The sequence below is a fragment of the Coccinella septempunctata genome, chromosome 2 (genome assembly GCF_907165205.1).
Source record: "Coccinella septempunctata chromosome 2, icCocSept1.1, whole genome shotgun sequence".
Taxonomy (NCBI): Eukaryota; Metazoa; Arthropoda; class Insecta; order Coleoptera; family Coccinellidae; genus Coccinella; species Coccinella septempunctata.
The window spans coordinates 36,134,445-36,154,878 of NC_058190.1; the positions used below are offsets into that span (position 1 = coordinate 36,134,445).

Sequence of the window (20,434 nt, forward strand, 5' to 3'; positions counted from 1 at the left end):
TTTGTACGAGTCAACGACCCACCCTGTATACATCTTTATTTTTTTCGATTCATTTCAACATGTAAGTTTTTGTAAAAGTCTTTGTGTTTACTACATTACTTAACTTTTGTACATGTTATAACAATGGATATATTTTCAGAGAATTTTTCTGTGTTTGTCTTCTGTTTTCTTACGACCTTTCACCTCAATTCTGAAGCGGTCGAAACATATGTAGCAACATTTTATTTCTTAAAATTGAAGTAGACACGAAAATGCCATCTTTTATTTGGGATACTAGTATTAAACATTGTCAAATTGAATAGAGTGGTCTTCAAGAGGAGTTTATACCACGAGATTTTTCCGCCATCCGTATAAGGGAGGAAAAACTTCCAGAATATGGGGTGTTGTCAGAACGCTCAGTAGTAGTTACGAATATTGCAATAGATTCTACTTTCATCGAAAAGATGGCTGCACTTTACGAACGTCTTTTTTCACTTTCAGTAGGTTTCGAATTGTAGACAATGGCGAGACTTTTCTAGAAATTTTGTTATGTAGTTGTTCATTGAAGAAATCATTACACCTCGGAAAGTTAATGACATGAATGAACATTTATTCTTCAATGAAGAAATTTTTTATTTTTTTTTCGTTTCACGAATAAATAAATTTTTGGCTTTTCGAGACTGATTGAATCGAATTATAAAGATAACCTCATAGAAATTAGTCGTTCCTGACTTAAGATATAACTTTTCGCGTCTTGAACTGGCTAAAACGGTTCTGACCCCTCTTAAAATCATAAGTTTTTGAAGACTGGGTTAATCGTTTATGAATAAAAGAACGCTCAGTGAATTTAACATCGGATAATTTCCCAATCCGAGCTCCAATGTCACCGTTTACGCTTTTCATCACGAAAATTGATAACTTCCAAGATGAGAAGGCAAATATACTCTCGCATATTTTCTGCCCCTACATCCACCTCCCGTTTCGCTCACGAAGACATTTCTGCTCATTCTATATTCAATGTAATCTTTTTCAAGAATATTTCCTTAGGATTCAACTGCGACGTAATGAATTTTTCTTTCAGAGCCGTCTTCCATATTCGATAAGGTAGTTTTCAATATCTGATGCGGTTCCTCACTTATTTCCCTTCTATTTTCGGAGGAAACAATTTTGGAACCATTCAATATAGAATTAAATTGGTGGAACACCCCTCCCCGATGTGTCCTCCGGGGGGTCATCAGAGAATTGAATGGCGAAAACAGAAAATTCAAGTGGAATTGCTTTTTGCAAACATGGTGAATTGCGTTTGGCAATTTATGTAGTAGAATTTTTTTTTATTGGATCTGCTCTGAATAATGTCTACCTACTTCACGTACCAAATTCATATCTTCTGTATTAAAAGTCTTGAAGGAAAATTTTCCTTGAGTTCAATTCTTACTATTAACGTTGTCCAGTCATAGTTTTGTAATTGGAAGTTGAATGAGAGATAAAACAAATTAAGATTAGTATGGAAAGTGATAATAGTTTTTATTTTTCAAACAATTCATTAGAAAAAAATGATTGATTACGTAAACTAACATACTCTCTACCGCAAAATAAAAATTTTATTTAGTTTTCTTGATTTTCCCAGATTCCCTGGCAACTTTCCTGAAATTACAGGATACAAGTAAAGTTTTTTCCACACAGAATAACTTATTCCTAGAATACGTGGATATATTGAAAAATGTTTAGCCTACCGTAAAACCAAACAAAATTTCAATGTCAAAATATTTTATTACTCAACATATTCTCCTCTGAATTGGATTCATTTATTACACCGAACCTGCAACGCCTCTAGACCTTTCCAAAAAAATGTTTCTTCTTGCTCTGCAAACCAAACCTACACAGCTTATATTACCTCCTGGTTGGAAGAAAATTTACGACCTTTTGAACTTTTTTTCAGTTGAGAAAAGAGATGATAGTCAGATGGAGCCAAATCTGGTGAAAGGGGGGGTGTTCTAGTAATTCAAACCCTAAAACACGAATTTTTTGCATGGCAACATGAGATTTATGTGCAGGGGCGTTGTACTTCAAAAACAAAACACCTTTGGTTAGCTTTCCGCGTCTTTTCTCTTAATTTTTTTCTGTAGAGTGGTCAATATTGTCAATTAGTAATCTCCGGTTACTGTTCTACCCTTATCCAAAAAATCAGTCATGATTACTCCATGGCAATCCTAAAAAACTGAAGCAAGAACTCTTTCAGCAGATTTTTGGACACAAAACTTCTTAGGTTTTTGCGAGCCAGAGTGTCGCCATTCCATCGATTTTTGCTTTGTTTCTGGTTAGTAGAAATGTACCCAAGTCCCATCCATAGTAACAATTCGATTTAAGAAGTCTACATCGTTTTCAAATCGAGCACAGATCGAACGCGATGCTTCTACCTTGTTACCTTTGGTCAACATTCAAACATTTGGGGATCCATTTTGCAGCAATTTTTCTCATGTAAAATTGCTTCAGACCAAAGTTATAGAATTTCTTTATCTACAACCTTCATAATGAATACAAAAACGATTAGAGGTAGGTGCAGGAAGAAAGATATTTGAGAAAAAATGCATTTTTCAAATTTCAAACTGTCAGATTGAGAAACAGCTCCTGATTAGTGTCAGATTAACTGAAATATTGTATCAATCCATGATCAATTACAAATCTTCAATATTGCTCTATATCTAATGCATTCGAGTCCGATTAAGGATTTCAAATATTTACTAATAAATATTCAACACCGAGTAAGCTTTGAGTTGGAAGCCAAGCCCCAATTCAACATCAAAGCTCAATTACGAAAATTTGAAATATCTCCCAAGCGCCATTAGGAATACATCCGTTAATTTGCCGTGGTAAAGTTCGGGAATTTCTTCATCATTATATGGAAGTTCTCCTGAAGTATCAGTCAGATAACTGAAACTTCCAGGAAAGTTCTTTCTGGATGATGTTTGAAGTAGCTTATAGTGTGAAAAAGACAACGAAATTTTAACGATAAGAGCAAAAAGGGCAAAACTTTTCTCAAGCGATAAAGCTTTTCTGCTCATTGAATCAGTTCTAACACTCACACAGAATAGATTAAAGATAATTTGGACAATCACGTGATCTTCATTCCTTCGAAAAGAATAGCTTTTATTAAATATTCAGTTGACAATTGCCTGCCATTCTTTCAACTTCTTGTTTTGCGAGAATCTATAATATGATATGCTTCGATGTCATTGTGTTGATATTAATCGTTGTTGTTATTTTATTTGAAGAAAATTTTTGCTATTCTTCATGTTATGATGAACTCAAATATGGTTGCCAAGATCTCTCATGTTTGTTTTTTGAAATATATGGTCCAAAAACCAGAGAAGTCATCTCAATTCATACACTAAACAAAACAAAGAACTATAACGCTTCTTATACTGACAAATATTTAAACATTACTTAATTTTATTACAAATGTGGTTATTATTATAGTTGGCAGATGACAACTTATATCGATTTAAGTAAGGCCTTCGACTTGGTGAATCGAAAAGCGCTATGGAAAATCATGGGACGCCTTGGAGTACCCGAAAAATTCTTATAGCAGTGTGTAAATGCCACCATCCATACAACACGCTCTACAACCGATCATTTCTTAATCAACTCTGGAATAAAACAAGGCTGCCTGTTAGCGCCTTTACTATTCAATATTTTCGCCATAGCTGTCTCGATAACTGCTGACATGAGCAAGAGGTGTTGGATTGAGATAAAGATTTCATGGTGGCCTGTTTGACCTGAAGCGCCTCAGAGCAAAAACCCGTGAAAAGTTTATCACAGAACTTCAATATGCAGACGACTGCGCACTTATCGCTAGCAGCTCAGAGGATCTACAGATAATGTTGGACACTCATAAACATATATAAGAAGCTTCAGGCCTTAGACTCAATATTGACAAAACCAAAATCCTGGTTAGTCCGCCAGAAAACCTTCAAACAGATATAAATAAGTCTAGAGGACACAAATACTAGGGCTAACCTGGATATGGAAGTACACAACCGCATCAATTCGGCATAACGGGCATTCTGGAAGCTAAAGGAAAGAGTGTTTCAAAATTACGACCTCAATCTGAAGACCAATACAGCTGTTTACAAAGCAGTGGTCCTCCCAACGCTTCTTTACGTAAGCGAAAGCTGGACGCACTACATGCGACATATTAAACAGCTTGAACAAACGCAACAACGTCATCTAAGACAAATAATGCACATCAGACGGCTCCACAAAGTTTCAAATGCAGAAGTCTTGCAGCGCGCGAGTTGTATAACAATTTGCACTCAAATAACGAGGGCCAGACGCAGATGGAGCGGCCACATTCTGAGGATGTATTGCACAGGACTCCCAAAGATAGCTCTGTATGGCGAGTTCACAGAGGGAGCTCGGAAACCAGGAGGCCAGTATAAGCGGTTTAAGGATATAGTGCATCAATCCCTAAAATCAGTTAATGCCAATCATAACTGGGGACAACAAGCGTTAGACAGATCACAGTGGAGGTCTTTGGTCCACAGTGATAATGGAGACTCGAGAAGAATACAGCGGCGGCCAGATCTGGTTGGTTGTCATCCATGCCCTGAGTGTGGAAGGATCAGTATGTCACGGTTAGGTCTCTTCAGCCACAGGAGGGCACACAGTTACAAGTAGCCCAAAAAAATTATAAATTTGATCGCTAAGATAGTTCTGTCTTTTTGCAGATTTATTCTCGGTAACGGGATACAGCAATGAATGAATGAATGGATAGGTCAAGTAATAACCCCTTGAAATCAGAAATGTAAAATCACTTGAAACCAAACCAGTAATTTAAATACGTCCGTTCCATTTTGTTTACATTCTCTTCGGAACTTGCCTGAAAAAATGATCCCTTGGATAAAATGAGCCTGTGCTGTTACCCCAACAATTCAATTTTGTTTATCTTCCTTGCAGGGCGAGCAATGTATCAGGGGAACGATCGCCTTTCGAAGGGTCCTGCTGCGGGTCTGGCTATCACACTGTAGACTCGACGCCCTTAGGATCGCCGGAAGAAATTGAGGTGCCGAAATATAGAGTCGTTATGCTCGGTGACGCAGGGGTTGGAAAGACCGCTCTGGTCTCACAATTCATGACCTCTGAATATATGAACACCTACGATGCCAGTTTGGGTGAGTGGTGTATTCAGTTCTTTTTGTTCCCAAGCTTTTTTCGATCATTCCCATCTGGAGAGAGAAAAGTTTGAAGTATTACGAAGGGAAATGGTGGAGATTATATTTATGATTAAGGTTGGGGGTTGACAACCTTCAAATTATTCCATTAAGATATGGAGCTGATCGGTTTCAAGTCGAATTGAATAAAAACCAATTTAATAATTGCTTCTTGAGTGAATACAGACGAGGAACTATGACGTTCTAGCCTTCTATTTTATTCAGTCTCACAGAGTTAACGAAATCCATTATTATTGCGTAAATTCTCCGATATTCAAAATTATTTCAAACTAAAAACTACCTATACGTAATTTTCACCAGCATGATTTACTTAATCACGACAAGTGTTTCACTATCACAATAAAACTTCAGATGGGTGATTGTTAACAGTTAACTTTCGCCCATCTGAAGATGCTACTGTGAACTAAATCATGTTAGTGAAAATCTTATCCTTCAGTTTTCAGTTCAATTGTGGATTTTAATCTAGTATTTATTGGCCACATCGATTCAACAAATTTTTTTTTTATAACGCAGCGTCATTGTACCATATGCTGGCATTTTAATGAAGAAAATCTACATAGGGTGTTCCATTTGGAGAGGAACCACACTCAATATCTTGGCCCCCATGCAAAATGAGGTTTGCAGGGGGACATTTCATAATATGGTTGATTCCAATCAATTTTTATCAACCCCATGAGCGTGATAACATCAGCACACCCTAAAATCTTAAAAAGGAAAGACAGAAGGGTTGAGTGACACCTCGTTTTGGGGGTAGTTCGATTGATGGTACCTTTTTGAAACGACCAAAATGTACATCCATATAGCAACTAAAACCTACAAGGAGCTTAAATTTAATTATTTGAAAATTGATCCACAGGGTGAGTCTTTGACTCGTACAAATATTTTTACAGTAGATTCTTGCAGTCAAAAGAAATAATTATTTCCAATACCATTTTTCCGATTCGGCCCTGATAAAAGGGTAGAGCCATTTGACCCATTTGAAGTTTCCATAATAAACTGTGCCACCCCTGGAAAAACGAATTTACCTCCAGAATAACTAGCTTAATCTGTTACACTACACATCTGTGAATCTTTTAAACAGAGTTGTATTCAGACAAAGTACCCAATTTTTCAAATTTCACAGATACTTTTTAATTTTTGAGCATCAAATCACTCGAAAATTGCGCATTATACGAGGAAATATTAAGAATACTTTTATTTTACGAAATATTCAAATATTTATCAGATAGCGTCCAACTTAGTTTCAAGAGTTGGGTTCTTTGAATTTTTGGTATTTTTATGATACGTCATAATTAGAAAACTGGAAGACGTGGGTGATTAAGATGTCTAAAATACTGGTGTGTGCACTCGTCACTTTTTGCAAGCATCAACATTTCAGAGAATCGGGGATATGGGATCAGTTTCGTGGCGGCGCCACCGTCATTTGCTTCGTTCTATCCTTGTTCTACCAAAGGAAGTCCAATGATACTCTCTCGTTTTATTTTGTTTTGCGTTGATATCGAATATTGATCAACGAATTCAAAATATGAACTGGCGCATTTTGTCAGCTTTAAAGGAATATTTGTGATTTACAGTTTAATTTTCGTTGTAAAAACAAATCTGTCAATATTTCAACACTATCGAATAAGGATTTGAAGGAGTATTTACTATTCTTCTTCAAGATAATTTCTTGTGACAAATTGAATTCGCGAGGGGGGTAATTCAATATGGTTTTAATAAAACACAGTTGATTGATCAAATATCCAATATATTCAGTTGACGGAAAGGGAATTTTTACTATATCTACTCATGAAGAACAGACTCGAATAGATTTAGTATTTCTGTTTCTCAATACATGCCCATAAGTCACATTACGTATTTCAAATACATCAGTTTCTTTGTATTGCTGAAGTTGCCATAAAACTTAGCTATATCCGTCTCGAATGTTCTTTCATCTGATTTGGTTCTGCTTCAAATTCTAAAAACATCGAATTCTTAGCTGTAGTTTTTGATTGTCTATACAGAAAACTGAACGACATGTTGAATAAATGAATGTTCTGCACCCTTTCTCGAAACTAATACATTTTCACACACCAATAATCGCTTATAAATACAACATATTCGTAAGTCGTAGGAAAGTATTCAAATTATTTTCAAATATCAATTGACAATGCTCTGTCAAATTCTAAACAGCGCTACCTACAGTGTGGGAAAAACGAAACTGATCCCATATCCCCACGAAATTAAAAACAAAATCCAATCAGTGAATACACCAGAGTTTTAGACATCTTATGGTTGATATATTGTGCTCGAAAAAGATTAATCAAATAAATGAAAAACTATATTCCGAAATTTATTTTATTCGATAAAACCGTTTGTGAAATAGAATTAAAAATAACATTTTTTATGATTTTTCAACAGCCTGTATCTTTTCAACCGAGCCGATTCGGAAAAAATGTAAAGGAAAAAAGTGTTTCTTCTGACCTCAAGAATCTACTGCTCAAATCTACTGTTATTTGTACGAGTCAAAAACTCACCCTGTATATGTTGAAAATTATTGAAATAAAAATTGGTACCGAAATTTTGAAAAAATTGATTAAAACTTATAAAGTTAATGTTTAATTTGATAAATTTGGATAATTTTCTGTGGAACACAATTCTGATCAGGATTAGGGAGTACGAAATTATTTTCCATTTAATTGCAGATGATGAATTTGGAGAAAGAACAGTATCCATTCTACTGGATGGGGAGGAATCTGAAATGATTTTCATTGATCATCCTGCATCGGAAATGTCGGTGAGTATATCCATGATCATAAAATTCAAAGAAGACTATTTGTAATTAGGTTTTTCTTCAAACTTTTCAATTCCCATGATGCTGTTCTCTTTCATATAGTCCAGTTGGATTTCTCTCTTATTAAATCCGTTCAGAATCATTGCCGTGTGGTGCTAAATTTTATGAATTCCCGAACAAAGATAATGGCTTATTCGAGTGCTCGAAACTCAGACGAAGGATTGTATTTCGCAAAACTGGAACAGACGTTTGGGCTTAACGACTTTTTAACCAACCATAAACCCTTTATGGTGAGGAATTCAATGGGTCTGAGTAGCTACTCTGAATATGTATGATCCCATGGGTTGCTAGGTGACGGAGTATTTATTCATTATATTTTATGGCGTCTGCCAGCACTAAACGAGCTTCAACGATTTTTTTTATCAATTTATACGAGTCGGAATCGTCACACACAAAATTGAATTCGTAAAGGTGCGAGCAAGTAGTTTTTCATTTTCATTATATTGTTCAAAATTTGATATCTCCTATTATATTTCTTGCTGATCCGCTTGAAACATTCTTATTAGGTACTGATTCTGATTGCTTAGCTTTCCCCAAAATGGAAAATCAAATTCGAAAATATTGAATTTTGCGTTCACAATCAGTTGTACATCCTGAAACTGTCTGTATGACCCTCTCATAGCGAATTGAGGCATTCATTCTCCTGGGATGTGGAAGGAAATATTTTGATCGAAGTTATCCAAAAAACTTTCAATGAAAGATTTAAAACGAAAAGTTAAAAATTCGATCTTATGGAGAATGCTTTCTGAAATATCTTTGGCAAGTAAAGTCGAAAACTTTTTTTTCTTCGTTCAGCTTTACATCGTTTAGGTAAATGTTGAATGGCAAATGAATTTTGAAATGCAATATCTCCTGATATATTTTTACAATCTTATTCAAACCTCCTGATTAATTAGTAGCATTTCTCAAACTTGACCTCGATTTAAAAATTTAAATTCGAAAATTTTGAATTTTTGGGTGGACAATGAGCATGTGTTCGCTCCTCTGTAAGAATTCAGGCATTCTATCAGTGGTGGCTTGTGATTGTTAATCATGGGACAGCAGATTATTATCCATGCAACTTCGATCCCACTTGTGACCTTGTATTTGTACACAATGAATTTTTGCACTTGGTATTTCTCAATTTTGCAATAAAAATAATTCCCATTTTAAATTAAAAAAACCGAATTTACCGATGTTATAATAGAATGTTCACCAGATACACTCATAAATTTCAGGAAAAAACAAATGAATCAGTTAAGGATAGCCGTGGTCCCCCATAATATACTAACAAACAGAAAATATTGGTTGTTCAACAAGGATTAAGAACGCATAAATAAAAGATTGATTCAAAAGTTATCATAACCTGAAATAGAACCAGACAAAAATCGTCAAGATAAAAATTATTGGTATTCGTAACAACCCTCTCGTCTATCGGCTATATGAGCCAGTTCTGGCAGATTTGAAACTGCCGTATCTGCGTACCTCCAGTCAATTGTTCAATTCCTATTGCTTGGGTCGGCAGTGCTGACCTTCTGTCCATGACAAGCCGCCACTATAACTGTCCTAGGATATTGAGGGAATAGAAGTTGCTTTGAGGTTTTCCAGAAACGCAACAGTTGATGATTTCGTTATTAACTGCACTCCAAGAGAGCATTTCCAAGTGAAATCAGAAATGAATAATGGATAACTAAAACAATTCAATTTCATCGACAATGGTGTCAGAATATAAGTTTTGAGCTCTTTATCTGAAATGATGCATCAAGCGAAACCTTGATGGATTGACAAATGTTTTTTCATTCACATAATATGATATTGAAAATTTCTTCGCCTTCAACCCATAGGGGAAATCGATAGTGGAGATTATCAGATAAAAGGAAGTCGACCTGGCCGAACCAAATGCAGATTCCAACTGAACTCGCTCGCAAATTAAATCACCTTTCATTCCTCATTTCCCGTTCAACTCGTTCCTCTAAATCACGCTTCCATTCCTCTTTCGCAGTGGTATGCAATTATCAAAACGCTCTTTCAGTGCAAGATGAAACCTATGTTATCTAGCAAGGGTTCTTTTCGTTTACCTGTTATTACTTGCTCATCCACTCTAGCTGCCTTTATTTCCTACCCATAAAGTACTCAGTAGTGAATGCTTCTTCCTACTGAACTTGGAATGTCCAAAATACTAGAATTCGTTCTCTTTCTGGTCTACTTGCCGGAGTATTGTAGTAAATGCATCTGCATTTATCTTGAAATCATTCAACGGGGTTGGTAAATCATGGGGACTACACATATTATAATTGAATATTATATTATAATATTCATTTAAACATGGTGTCCCAGTAAGAATGCGACAAACTGAGACCAAGGTGGACACATATCAAGGGGTTTCATTTGCCTGAGAGCCTTCGTTAAGGATACACAGAGTGTTAATAAGATGTTGAGTGAAATTTCAAAGTTCAAAAAAACTTGTAATCATTGGACTGATTTCAAATTTTGCAGTTGTGTCACCCTTTCCGGCCACCTTCGTTCAACGTGTTTAAAATATGAAAATTCAGTACAACTTACCGGACTAGGAAGTTTTTTGACTTTTAATATACGTTAATGTTAGAGTATCCTCCGCAGTCCACATTGGCACTATAAAATTCGTGCAAGGGTGAACTGAAAGGCCAACTTCTAGGGGTTCTCCTTAGAAATGATCCGTTGTGGGAACTTCCCCTCCAGTAGAGTCAAAGTTGGACGGGATGTGTGGCATGTTGAGGCTTTCTGTGGAAACCACATTTTTTCGAATCCCATTTCTCCCAATGTCGGCCACAAGTATTTATAAATCATGGTTATGTAACGATCACAATTCACAGTGGCAGCAACTGCGTTGTAGTCCTCGGAGAATAAAGCTCAATCATCTCTCTTCCATAAAAACCACACCACAACAGGGATAGGTATCTATCTATGTTGCCAAGACACAATATTTCGAGGAAACAAAATTCACGTGGCAAATCGAAGAAATAACAGAAATGGATAATCATTAATTCAAGTTCATCAAGCTAAATTCTGGATAATGCTGCAAGATTTAAATACTTTCCTACTTCTTGAACACCTATAGGTCCTCTAGTGAAAATTCATTTTTTGACAAAAATTTGCCCTCATTTTAGAGTGATTTGATCATTTATTTTCTCGTTTTGGTTTTAATCAACATACTTTTAATTCAAATTCAGAATTCCAACATCGTTCGGAACATTCCGGACACTTTTTTTTTTCCTTTTTCAGTTCTGAAAAATGATGTAGCACCGTGAAAATCCTGAATTTGAAGGTAATCGAGTTTTTGTTCATGAGTATCGATAAGCCAGGATCAAGGCATTTTCATCCACAGGAATTTTACCGATTTTAGGCACATGAGGGACATACCGTTTCCACACGCCATCGGTAGGTATAAAAGAAGATGTACAGGGGGATTGTTTATATTTTCCCCAATAACTATCTCAGTATTGGTCGTACGGAAACATTTAAATGGGCAAATATTTTTAATGGGCGTTAAGAATTCAGTTCTAGGAAATGGATAAAAGCATCGTAAACCTAAAAATTTTATGTGAACTCTTATTTTTTAAATGGTACACCCTATAAGTATAGGGTGTACCATTTAAAAAATAAGAGTTCACATAAAATTTTTAGGTTTACGATGCTTTTATCCATTTCCTAGAACTGAATTCTTAACGCCCATAAAGTTTATTCCCTTAGTCGGTAAGGCTCTTTCTTCTGATTTCAAATACATATACTTCATTGAGGGTAGTTCAGTTTTCTGAAAATATTGATATTTTCGTCTACATCTAAGGCAGCTGTGGAACGCCACACGACAACGATGCGATTTCTTTATATCAAATTAACCGTGGAAAATAAAACAAGTGATATTTATTTGATTTATTTATTAACTAAAAGTTAAATTAAGTGTTCGGAATGTCCCCCACTTACTTCTACATACAATCGGTATCTTTTCATTGAGTTTTTGAGGGTTTTCCTCTATTTTTGTTGTAATGTATTCAATATTTTACGAACGGGCCATATACACTTTAGATTTCAGATATCCCCCAAAAAAGGTGTCCAATGGGGTTAAGTTGGGGCTGTTAGGAGGCCACAGAGGGCCCCGTTCCTGCCAATCCACATATCGCATCTTTTCATTTTCGACTGGCGTTCTACAGCTGCCTTATATTCAGACGAAAAAACCTATAATATATAAAACTGCCGAAAATAACTTCGATAAAGTATATATATTTGAAACCTGAAGAAAGAGCTTTACCGATTAGGAAAATAAAATACAGGGTGTACCATTTAAAAGATAAGAATTCACATAAAATTTTTTGGTTCACGATGCTTTTATGCATTTCCTAGCACTGAATTCTTATGGCCGTTTGCACCATTTCTCTAAACAACGATTATATTCTTAAACAACGTTTAATTCTTTAACCGGGTTGCACCGTTCCTAAACGTTGATTATAAGGCCCTTAAACGTTGTTTAAACTAAACGCAGACATTTGCTCGATTAAAGCTCGATTAAAACGTTGATTGAAGTAATACTTCAAATTCGATTGACAACTGTGTTTTCTATTTGTGTTGATATAAAATTCGAATTGATAATGGATGATTTGGAAGATGAGATATTACTTGATGATGATCTTGATGCACTTGGCAATATCGAATTTGGATTTCCCAGATATTTTCCCCGTAAAAGAAATTATTTCGAAAGAATGGACCTCACTTCTTTCAGAAGATTTCGTTTAATGAAAGAAACCGTGTTTTTTTTGCCATATATGGAGAATGATTTGGAATTTAATAATTAGTTATATTATACAACTATAAATATTTCAGGAATGATAGTGTTGACCCAATAAATCAATTTCTAGCTACATTGAGGTTTTATGCTAGTGTGGGCTTCTGTTGATAATTTCATGTATCGAAAGGATCAATTCAAATTCAACAGTCCTTTCACAAGAAGGCTTCTTTTCCTAGAGTAATAGGATGTGTTGATGCTACCCATGTTCGCACTTCAAATTCTATACACAACACCGAAACTCTAAAAAAATGTTCAAATTTCCCACCTTTACAACAGAAGTTTAGTCACAAAACCTTGACTTCTTTTTCTTTTTAATTTATCTTCTATGATGTGCTTGGCTGAAATTTTGAATTTTTTATGCTGTGAGTGGTGTTGCCAAACCTATCGATTATTAAAGTAAACAACGATTATGATTCCACGGTGCAAACCGTCAACCGCTAAGCAACGATTAAATATTAAACATCGATTAGTTTAACCATGGTTACCAGCGAAACGATGCATATTTTTTATGGGCATTAATGCCCATAAAAAATACTACAAATTTGCCCTTTTAAACGTTGTCGTACGACCAATATTGACTGAGATAGGGTAAAATATAAACAATCACTCGGTACCCCCACTGGTCAATCTGATATCTGTATCAGAGGTCGTTTTAAGTGATAGTTCAAGCTTTCCTTTTTCCTCTTTGAATTTGAGTGCTTGTTATAGCTTAGAAAAGTACGTGTAGAGATAGGCTTGTGGCCAAGATTTCTTAGGGTTTAATTTTATTTACTTCATCCCTAAATTTTCACCGTCCAAATAGCTTCCGCAGAGGAATCTAAGGGTACGTCGAGTGCCAGAACAACCAGAACACCGCGTCCAGAAGTGAGACACGCTCCGTACTTGGGCACCTCAGTTCAACCCTCAATCCTCCGTCCACCAGACACAATGCAGACGTGTTGAATGTTCTTGTCCAAAAGTACAAAAGACAACATCGATTAAATATTTGGGAGTATATTTTGACCAGCATATAAGATGGGAAGCCCATACTGAGTACTTGAAAAAGCGATGTAAAAAATTAATACCTGTTTTTTATGTACTCCGTGAAACTACGAATAGAATGTGTTTACTTAAGGTTTATGAGTCGTTGGTGGAATCAATATTACGCTATGGAATATCCATATGGGGTGGCTCTTATAACAATGCCCTGGAGGGCTTGCAAATAGTTCAAAAGTACATTTTGAAAATCATACTCAATGTGAGAAAAACTTTCAGTTCCGAACTACTGTTTTCCAAAAAACCTAATATAAGACAGCTATATGTGTTCAACTCTCTGATTCATCAAATAAAGAACAACAGAAATTATGTTGAACACAGTTATCTCACTAGATTTAGACAAAATGCATCAGTGGTGGTCCCGTTCCTGCAGAGAAGTCATTTACAGAGGAATATCTGCTTCATGGGTCCCAAGTTTCTCAATCTTCTTCCGGCTTCTTTTAGAAACATGAATACAAAGAAAAAAACCAATCGTAACGCAATAATGAACTATGTGATGGAAAATTTTGAAAGATTCAATGATGTTTTGAGGTAGTGATTGAAAAAAGTTGTTTTCAATTGTGTTGGCTACTTGGCGATCTCTCTCTCTCCTCGGGGGCGTCGCGTTGGTTTGTCTGCTCTTTTCTGGTTGTACCTATTTCATGAATAGAATGATGTGTATGTATTATGGTCGGATGTTTTTTTCTTTATTCAATACATAGGGGAAAATTGGAAACGCACGAGCCTGGCTCATGTTTCACGGTTTTCTTTTCATTCCAAAATTGTACTTTAGACCATGTATCATATTTGTGAATAAAGTTATGTTATGTTATGTTAATCCTACCTAGCTCTATCACTGCTGGGAGTACGATTTTCTGGCTGGCGTGCAAACCCGTTGGAAGCAGAAACCAAAGTGATAAACAATTGTGCTATTTTCCCTTGTTTGGTTTCTCTTCGTTGGAAGTACGATTTCTGGCTGGTGTGCGAAAAGATAACCTTAAGCTCCAATAATTAATATAAAGAGCAAAAGCGCCCGATGAATCCGTTCAATTCAACATTTGAAAACCCCCAAAAACGAATCTACACCATTTCAAACATCCCCATCTAATCTACCGAAACGTCAATTCAACCGCCTTGGGAACCCTTCCAGATGCTGGCGCATAACTCAGAATTCCATCACGTTATCAGTTCGGCGGTCATCCGAGCCGCTCTTCATGAATCAGTGCGATTAACGCCTAGTCATTACTCCTAAGAGGTCGTGAGAACAGAAGACGAACGGCCCTCTTGGATCGTCGCAAATCCGCCATCGAAACTAGACCTTTCTCTCCCCCGAAATTGATTGTCCGCCGACCGCCGGACAATGGAACTCTTCGTGCAGTCATTTTTAATCTTCACACTTTTCCGGTCTCCGTTATCTCTGTTGTGGTCGTGATTTCCCGGGAGCTCGTTTCTGGAGATGCGAGAGACTGATGAAATTCACTCTGAGGAACGGTACGAAATTAGAATATTCCGCCAGAGATCCCCGATGGAGACGAGGTGTTATGCACCTCTATTCGTTTTTGAAACGACTACGCGCTACTGTGTAATAGAGGAAAGAAGAGATATTATTTTGATGGGAAATATGCCCTTCACTCTTCAGTATGCTTAGCTTATTCTGTGAACAAATTCAAAACATCATGAGGTTTTTTTTGCTGAGCGTTTTTCCTTGAGCTCTTGTATCATACGCCAAATTATTTGGTATTTTTGTGGCGTTTTATTTCGAATATTTGAGAATGTCTACAATTTTGATGAGCAATAGATTCAAGTAGTCTCGGTCCATCGTTCGTCAGTTTCATTTTTCGAAGGATTAAAAAATTCTTGAAATATACACTGCGCAAAAAAATTAACGCACATTCTGAACATCTCAATTTTAATGAAAGTAAACTCTACATTGACTTTATAACTCATTTTTTATGTTCTCTCGGGAAGGTTTTGAACGAAGCAAGACACATTAAATGGAAGAAATATTCAGGATTTCACCGAATTTTATGTGAAAGAAGAGAAATGAACAATTTTCAAAATACTGAAATGCTGATAAGTGATTTAATACTTGGTATTTCCAGACCTTGCGTTAATTACAGCTCGGCAACGACGCCGACGGTTCATACTCAAAATGAGTGATCTTAAAATGTTCTGATCTAATCCTTCTCACATTTCTCCGAGTAGGATTCCTAAGTCATTAAGAGTAGCTGGATGATTTTCTGAACTTCTCAGCCTTCTATTGAGATTGTCCCAAACCTGCTCAATCGGATTGAGTTCTGGACTTCTTGCTGGCCATTCCATTCGAGAGACTTCAACCTCTTCAAGATACTCCTGAACGATGCGCGCACGATGGGGTCTGGCATTATCGTCCATAAAAATGATATATGGGGCAAATGCACTACATGCTCTTCAAGAATGTTTCTTATATACTTATCAGCATTCATAGCTCCATTATCAACGACCACAAGGTCTGTGCGAGCAGTCAAAGATATTCCACCCCATACCATAATCGATCCTTCCCCGAAACCAGTAGTATTCAGGAAATTGCACTGAGCATATCTTTCATGTGGACGTATACAAGGGAACATCGATCAAAATGGTAGAGGCAGAATCTAGACTCATCTGTGAAGAGAACTCTTTCCCAATCGGCCTCTTCCCAATGGATATGCTCTCTCGCAAAATCCCAACGCGCCATTCGATGGGCTGGGGTAAGAGCTGGGCCTCTTGCCGCGACACGAGGCCTTAAATCATATTCTCTGAGGCGATTTCTTATTGTCTGAGTGCTAATTTGCACCTCATGAGTTTGCTCAAGATGAATTTGAAGGAGGCTAGCAGTTGCAAACCGTTGTCTCAACGAAGAAACTCTCAAGTAACGTTCTTGAATGGCAGTTGTTACCCGTGGTCTACCCTGTCCTGGTCTTCGGACATTCATACCTGTCTCCCCGAATCGCTGCAACATTCTGGACACACTTGTATGGGAAACTCCAAACCTTTCTGCAATTCTTGTGTATGTCCACCCTTCTTCTCGCAAAACTACCGCTTGGGCACATTCCTCTTGGGTCAAATTGCGTGTTTCGCATTTCATAGCGATCGAGTGTAGAAAATCAAACGAAAGAAAAACTATTGATCACTAGAATTGATCGAGTACAACTGATTTTAGAATGGAGCCAATACATTCAAAATCTGATAATATCATCTTTTTTTATTCCTGCTGGGAAAAAACATCTGTATTGAAGAAAACCGTTGAAAGTGGATAACATATGCATGCATAATCCTGATAAAAATAATTATCATTGAGAACACCTTCAGTTGTAGAATAAATTTGAGATTTCCATAATGTGCGTTAATATTTTTGCGCAGTGTATTTCAACAATAATAAATAATTGCTTTCTGGATAAGGACATCAGAGCTTTAATGGGTGGTTGCAAGCTGTATTCGTTATCATTATATCGGAAATGAAATTAAAATTAAGGGAAGAAGGAAAATATACAATATTTATCGCCACGAAATTGGGGTACCTCATTCATTGTATTAGATATAAATACTACTTGGTGGATTGGAAAGGGTCTCTTCGATCAATTGTAGTAATAACAATACTGCGAAGGAAAAAGAGAAATGTACACAGAAATCTACCTTTGAGTAGCCATGTAGGGAAAGCTTAGGTCGTTGAACGCCAGGTGTCACATCGATTTATTTAATACTTTGATGCCGATGCTGGCTTTCAACAAAAGGTCCTCTGCTTCATTTAGTCGACATCGTTAGGTTGAGTTATGTGAAGCTGACGAGCTCAAACAAGAGCGAAACCGGACTATCGCTACTCAACACCGATTTCGGCAAGTTCTCCGTGGTATACTGAAACTGTTGATTTTTGCCAGTCCGAGATATGACAATAATAATATAGATTGAAATTCAATCTGGGAGGACTTTGAATATTCTGATATTCTTTGGGGTTTTCACTACCAGTCTCTGAAACAAAATCATTCAAAAATTTGAAATAATCGTAATTTGTCAGGAGCAAATCAGATAAAAAATTGTTGCGTGACAATGAACGAAAAATGAAACTTTCTGGTGAAACTTTGTAATATTTCGGAATCTATAGCAGACTCCTTCATCGACGAATTGTTAAAAATCTTCAGAACTGTGGTTTGTCTATTGACATTTGTCAACACACGGAGACGTTGATTCATTTGATTTTGAAATTTCTGTTCCTACTGAACAATTGGCCAAATTATTATTGTGATCCAACAAAATACACTTGGACTCTTTAATTTTTGGTTTATAATAATCCGTTTCTGTCATTAAGACTTTATTGTTGTTCCAATCTATCAAATGGTCTCCTGTATTAGAACACATGATCTGCAATCTGTGATCTATTAATTTATCTATTTTCAATGTTATTTTTATCATCACGTTTTCTTATTTCTAGAGGTCTAGACTTTTCACCTTTATGAGTTTTACCACAAATACAGGGAATGTTCTAAACACAATTTTTTGATTTTTTTTCATTCAATGGTTTACTTTTTGTTAGTATAGATCTTAAATCATTTTGTGTTTTGAAAACAGTTCTTGTGTTGAATTTGGAACCGATTCTTCTCACATTTTCTGAAAGGCCATTAACATAAGGAATGACGTTCAATAAATTTGGTTGTTCTTGACAGTTTCTTTGTTGTTCTTGACAGTTTCTTTGTTGTTATTGACAGTTTCTTGGTTGTTCCTGATCAACATTATGATTTTGGTTGGACATTATTCTTTCTGAATTCAATATTGTTTTCTCCATATAATCTGCCGGATATTGATCATCCCTAAGAAATTTTCGAATGAAGTGAATTTCATTATTTCTAATTTTGGGTGTAGACGAAATACAATGAGTTCTATCATAAAGTGTTTTAATATTACCCCTTTTAACACTCACTTGGTGTTTGGAATAAAAATCTAAATATCAATAAGTGTGTATTTTTTTTCGGAAAACTATTTCGAAATGATTTGAAACCTTTTTTATTGAAACAATAATAATCTCCCAGAAAATCACGGGATGGACAATAAAAAATAAAATTTCACTCTTTTTTACTGACTCATATATTCCTGATTCCTCAAAATGTAGTACAGTTCTTAACAGTCAAACAAAGCGTTTCGGATCCTTTTGATGGAACTTTTGTTAATAAAATCAAAGATTTTTCAATGCAACTTAACAAAATCCAGTATTTAGAAAAATTGAAAACTGTAGTAGATTGCAGGAAACTAGAATTTTTGTTGATTCTCAGACTTTTATTGATTCAATGAAAAATATTATTTGATATTTGGGCCACCGACGCCTTCATACTAGAAGAAGATATTAAGTTATAATACTCTGCTGAAAATTAGAGGAAATCGAACGAAATTTCAGATGATATACATAAGGAAAAAACAAAAAAGTTATGTAAGGGTAAGTGAATTTCGACCCATTTTTGTGCTTACAAATTCGCTTTCCATTCGCTCCTTTTTATTTAATCCCGCATTCAGTAGTCATAATGACGATATAGGCTGTAGGTATTCAAGGGAATATTCGCCTCTCAACAGGACTGACTCTTAATACCGTCTTGGCATAAAGACGATTCGGAACACATTTCATATCATTCAATTAGTAATTCATATATACGTAGATGCTGAAATGATGGGAGATACTCTCGAGGGAGTCAGGAAAATTCCATCTCGGTGGGAAACGAAGGGGGACTACTCGTAGTATTGAATTTCCCCGAAGCAGAAGCTACAGGTGTTACAGATGGCACAGGGGCGTATTGAGAATTCAGATACCGCATCGGGAAAAGTTTCAGGTGGACAAGAATACACCAAAAACTCATCCAGATTGTTCAGTGCCATACAAAGATCTCTTACGTCTATTACTGCAAAGCTTAGGTATATCAGATATATGCAATAAAATAAAGTCCGCTATAAATTCGTCGACTTCAAAATATCAGATAATGAGTATGAGGGAGAGCGCAACTTGAGAAATGAAAAGACGCTACGCTACATATACCCGGACTAAATCGAACTTCTTCTTCATCGTGTACAGGCAGAGCAAACTCAAAAATACTGCAAAACCACAACCGTCAAGAAAGTTATCCAATGCAATGTGCTTTGTCATGATTTAGCAATTTTCAAGGAATTCAAATAGGTGGTTAATGTTTAGTGGTTCCAGAGACATTGTGATATAGTAAAAATACCTCTACTCCTAAGTGGAGCCATCACCAAAATAGGTACCACTATTTTGCATATCACAAAACACCTGTGACCTGTTTAACCTGAGGTAAATAGAAAAGACTATTTTTAAGAGCGAAATTCAGGAGGTATCACTGACAGAGGGAGCCTTCTGGCAAAAATAAAAAAAAGGAGTCTCCTGATTTTGTCTCGAGACTCTGGGACCAAATTCAAATTCGGGACATCCTGTATAAAGATTTTCTCTAAGTACCTCTCAAAACAGTAAAAAAAAAAGGAGAATAATAAGTTGACTCTCCTGTTTCTGCCAGGGCCTCGTGGTATTGAGGGAAATGAAAAAGCTGTTGAGCTCGCACAAGAGGCATC

The 20,434-nt window shown here is 36.2% G+C and overlaps 1 protein-coding gene across 2 annotated transcripts in view; it reads left to right on the forward strand.

The window, feature by feature from the left end:
* Window positions 1-20,434, forward strand: part of LOC123308014 — a 162,698-nt gene that overhangs the window by 120,451 nt on the left and 21,813 nt on the right. For both annotated transcript variants that reach the window (XM_044890531.1, XM_044890532.1), the window contains exons 5-6: window positions 4,936-5,150; window positions 7,895-7,986. In XM_044890531.1, coding sequence (XP_044746466.1) covers window positions 4,936-5,150; window positions 7,895-7,986 — 307 coding nt within the window. The remainder of the gene's footprint in view (window positions 1-4,935; window positions 5,151-7,894; window positions 7,987-20,434) is intronic.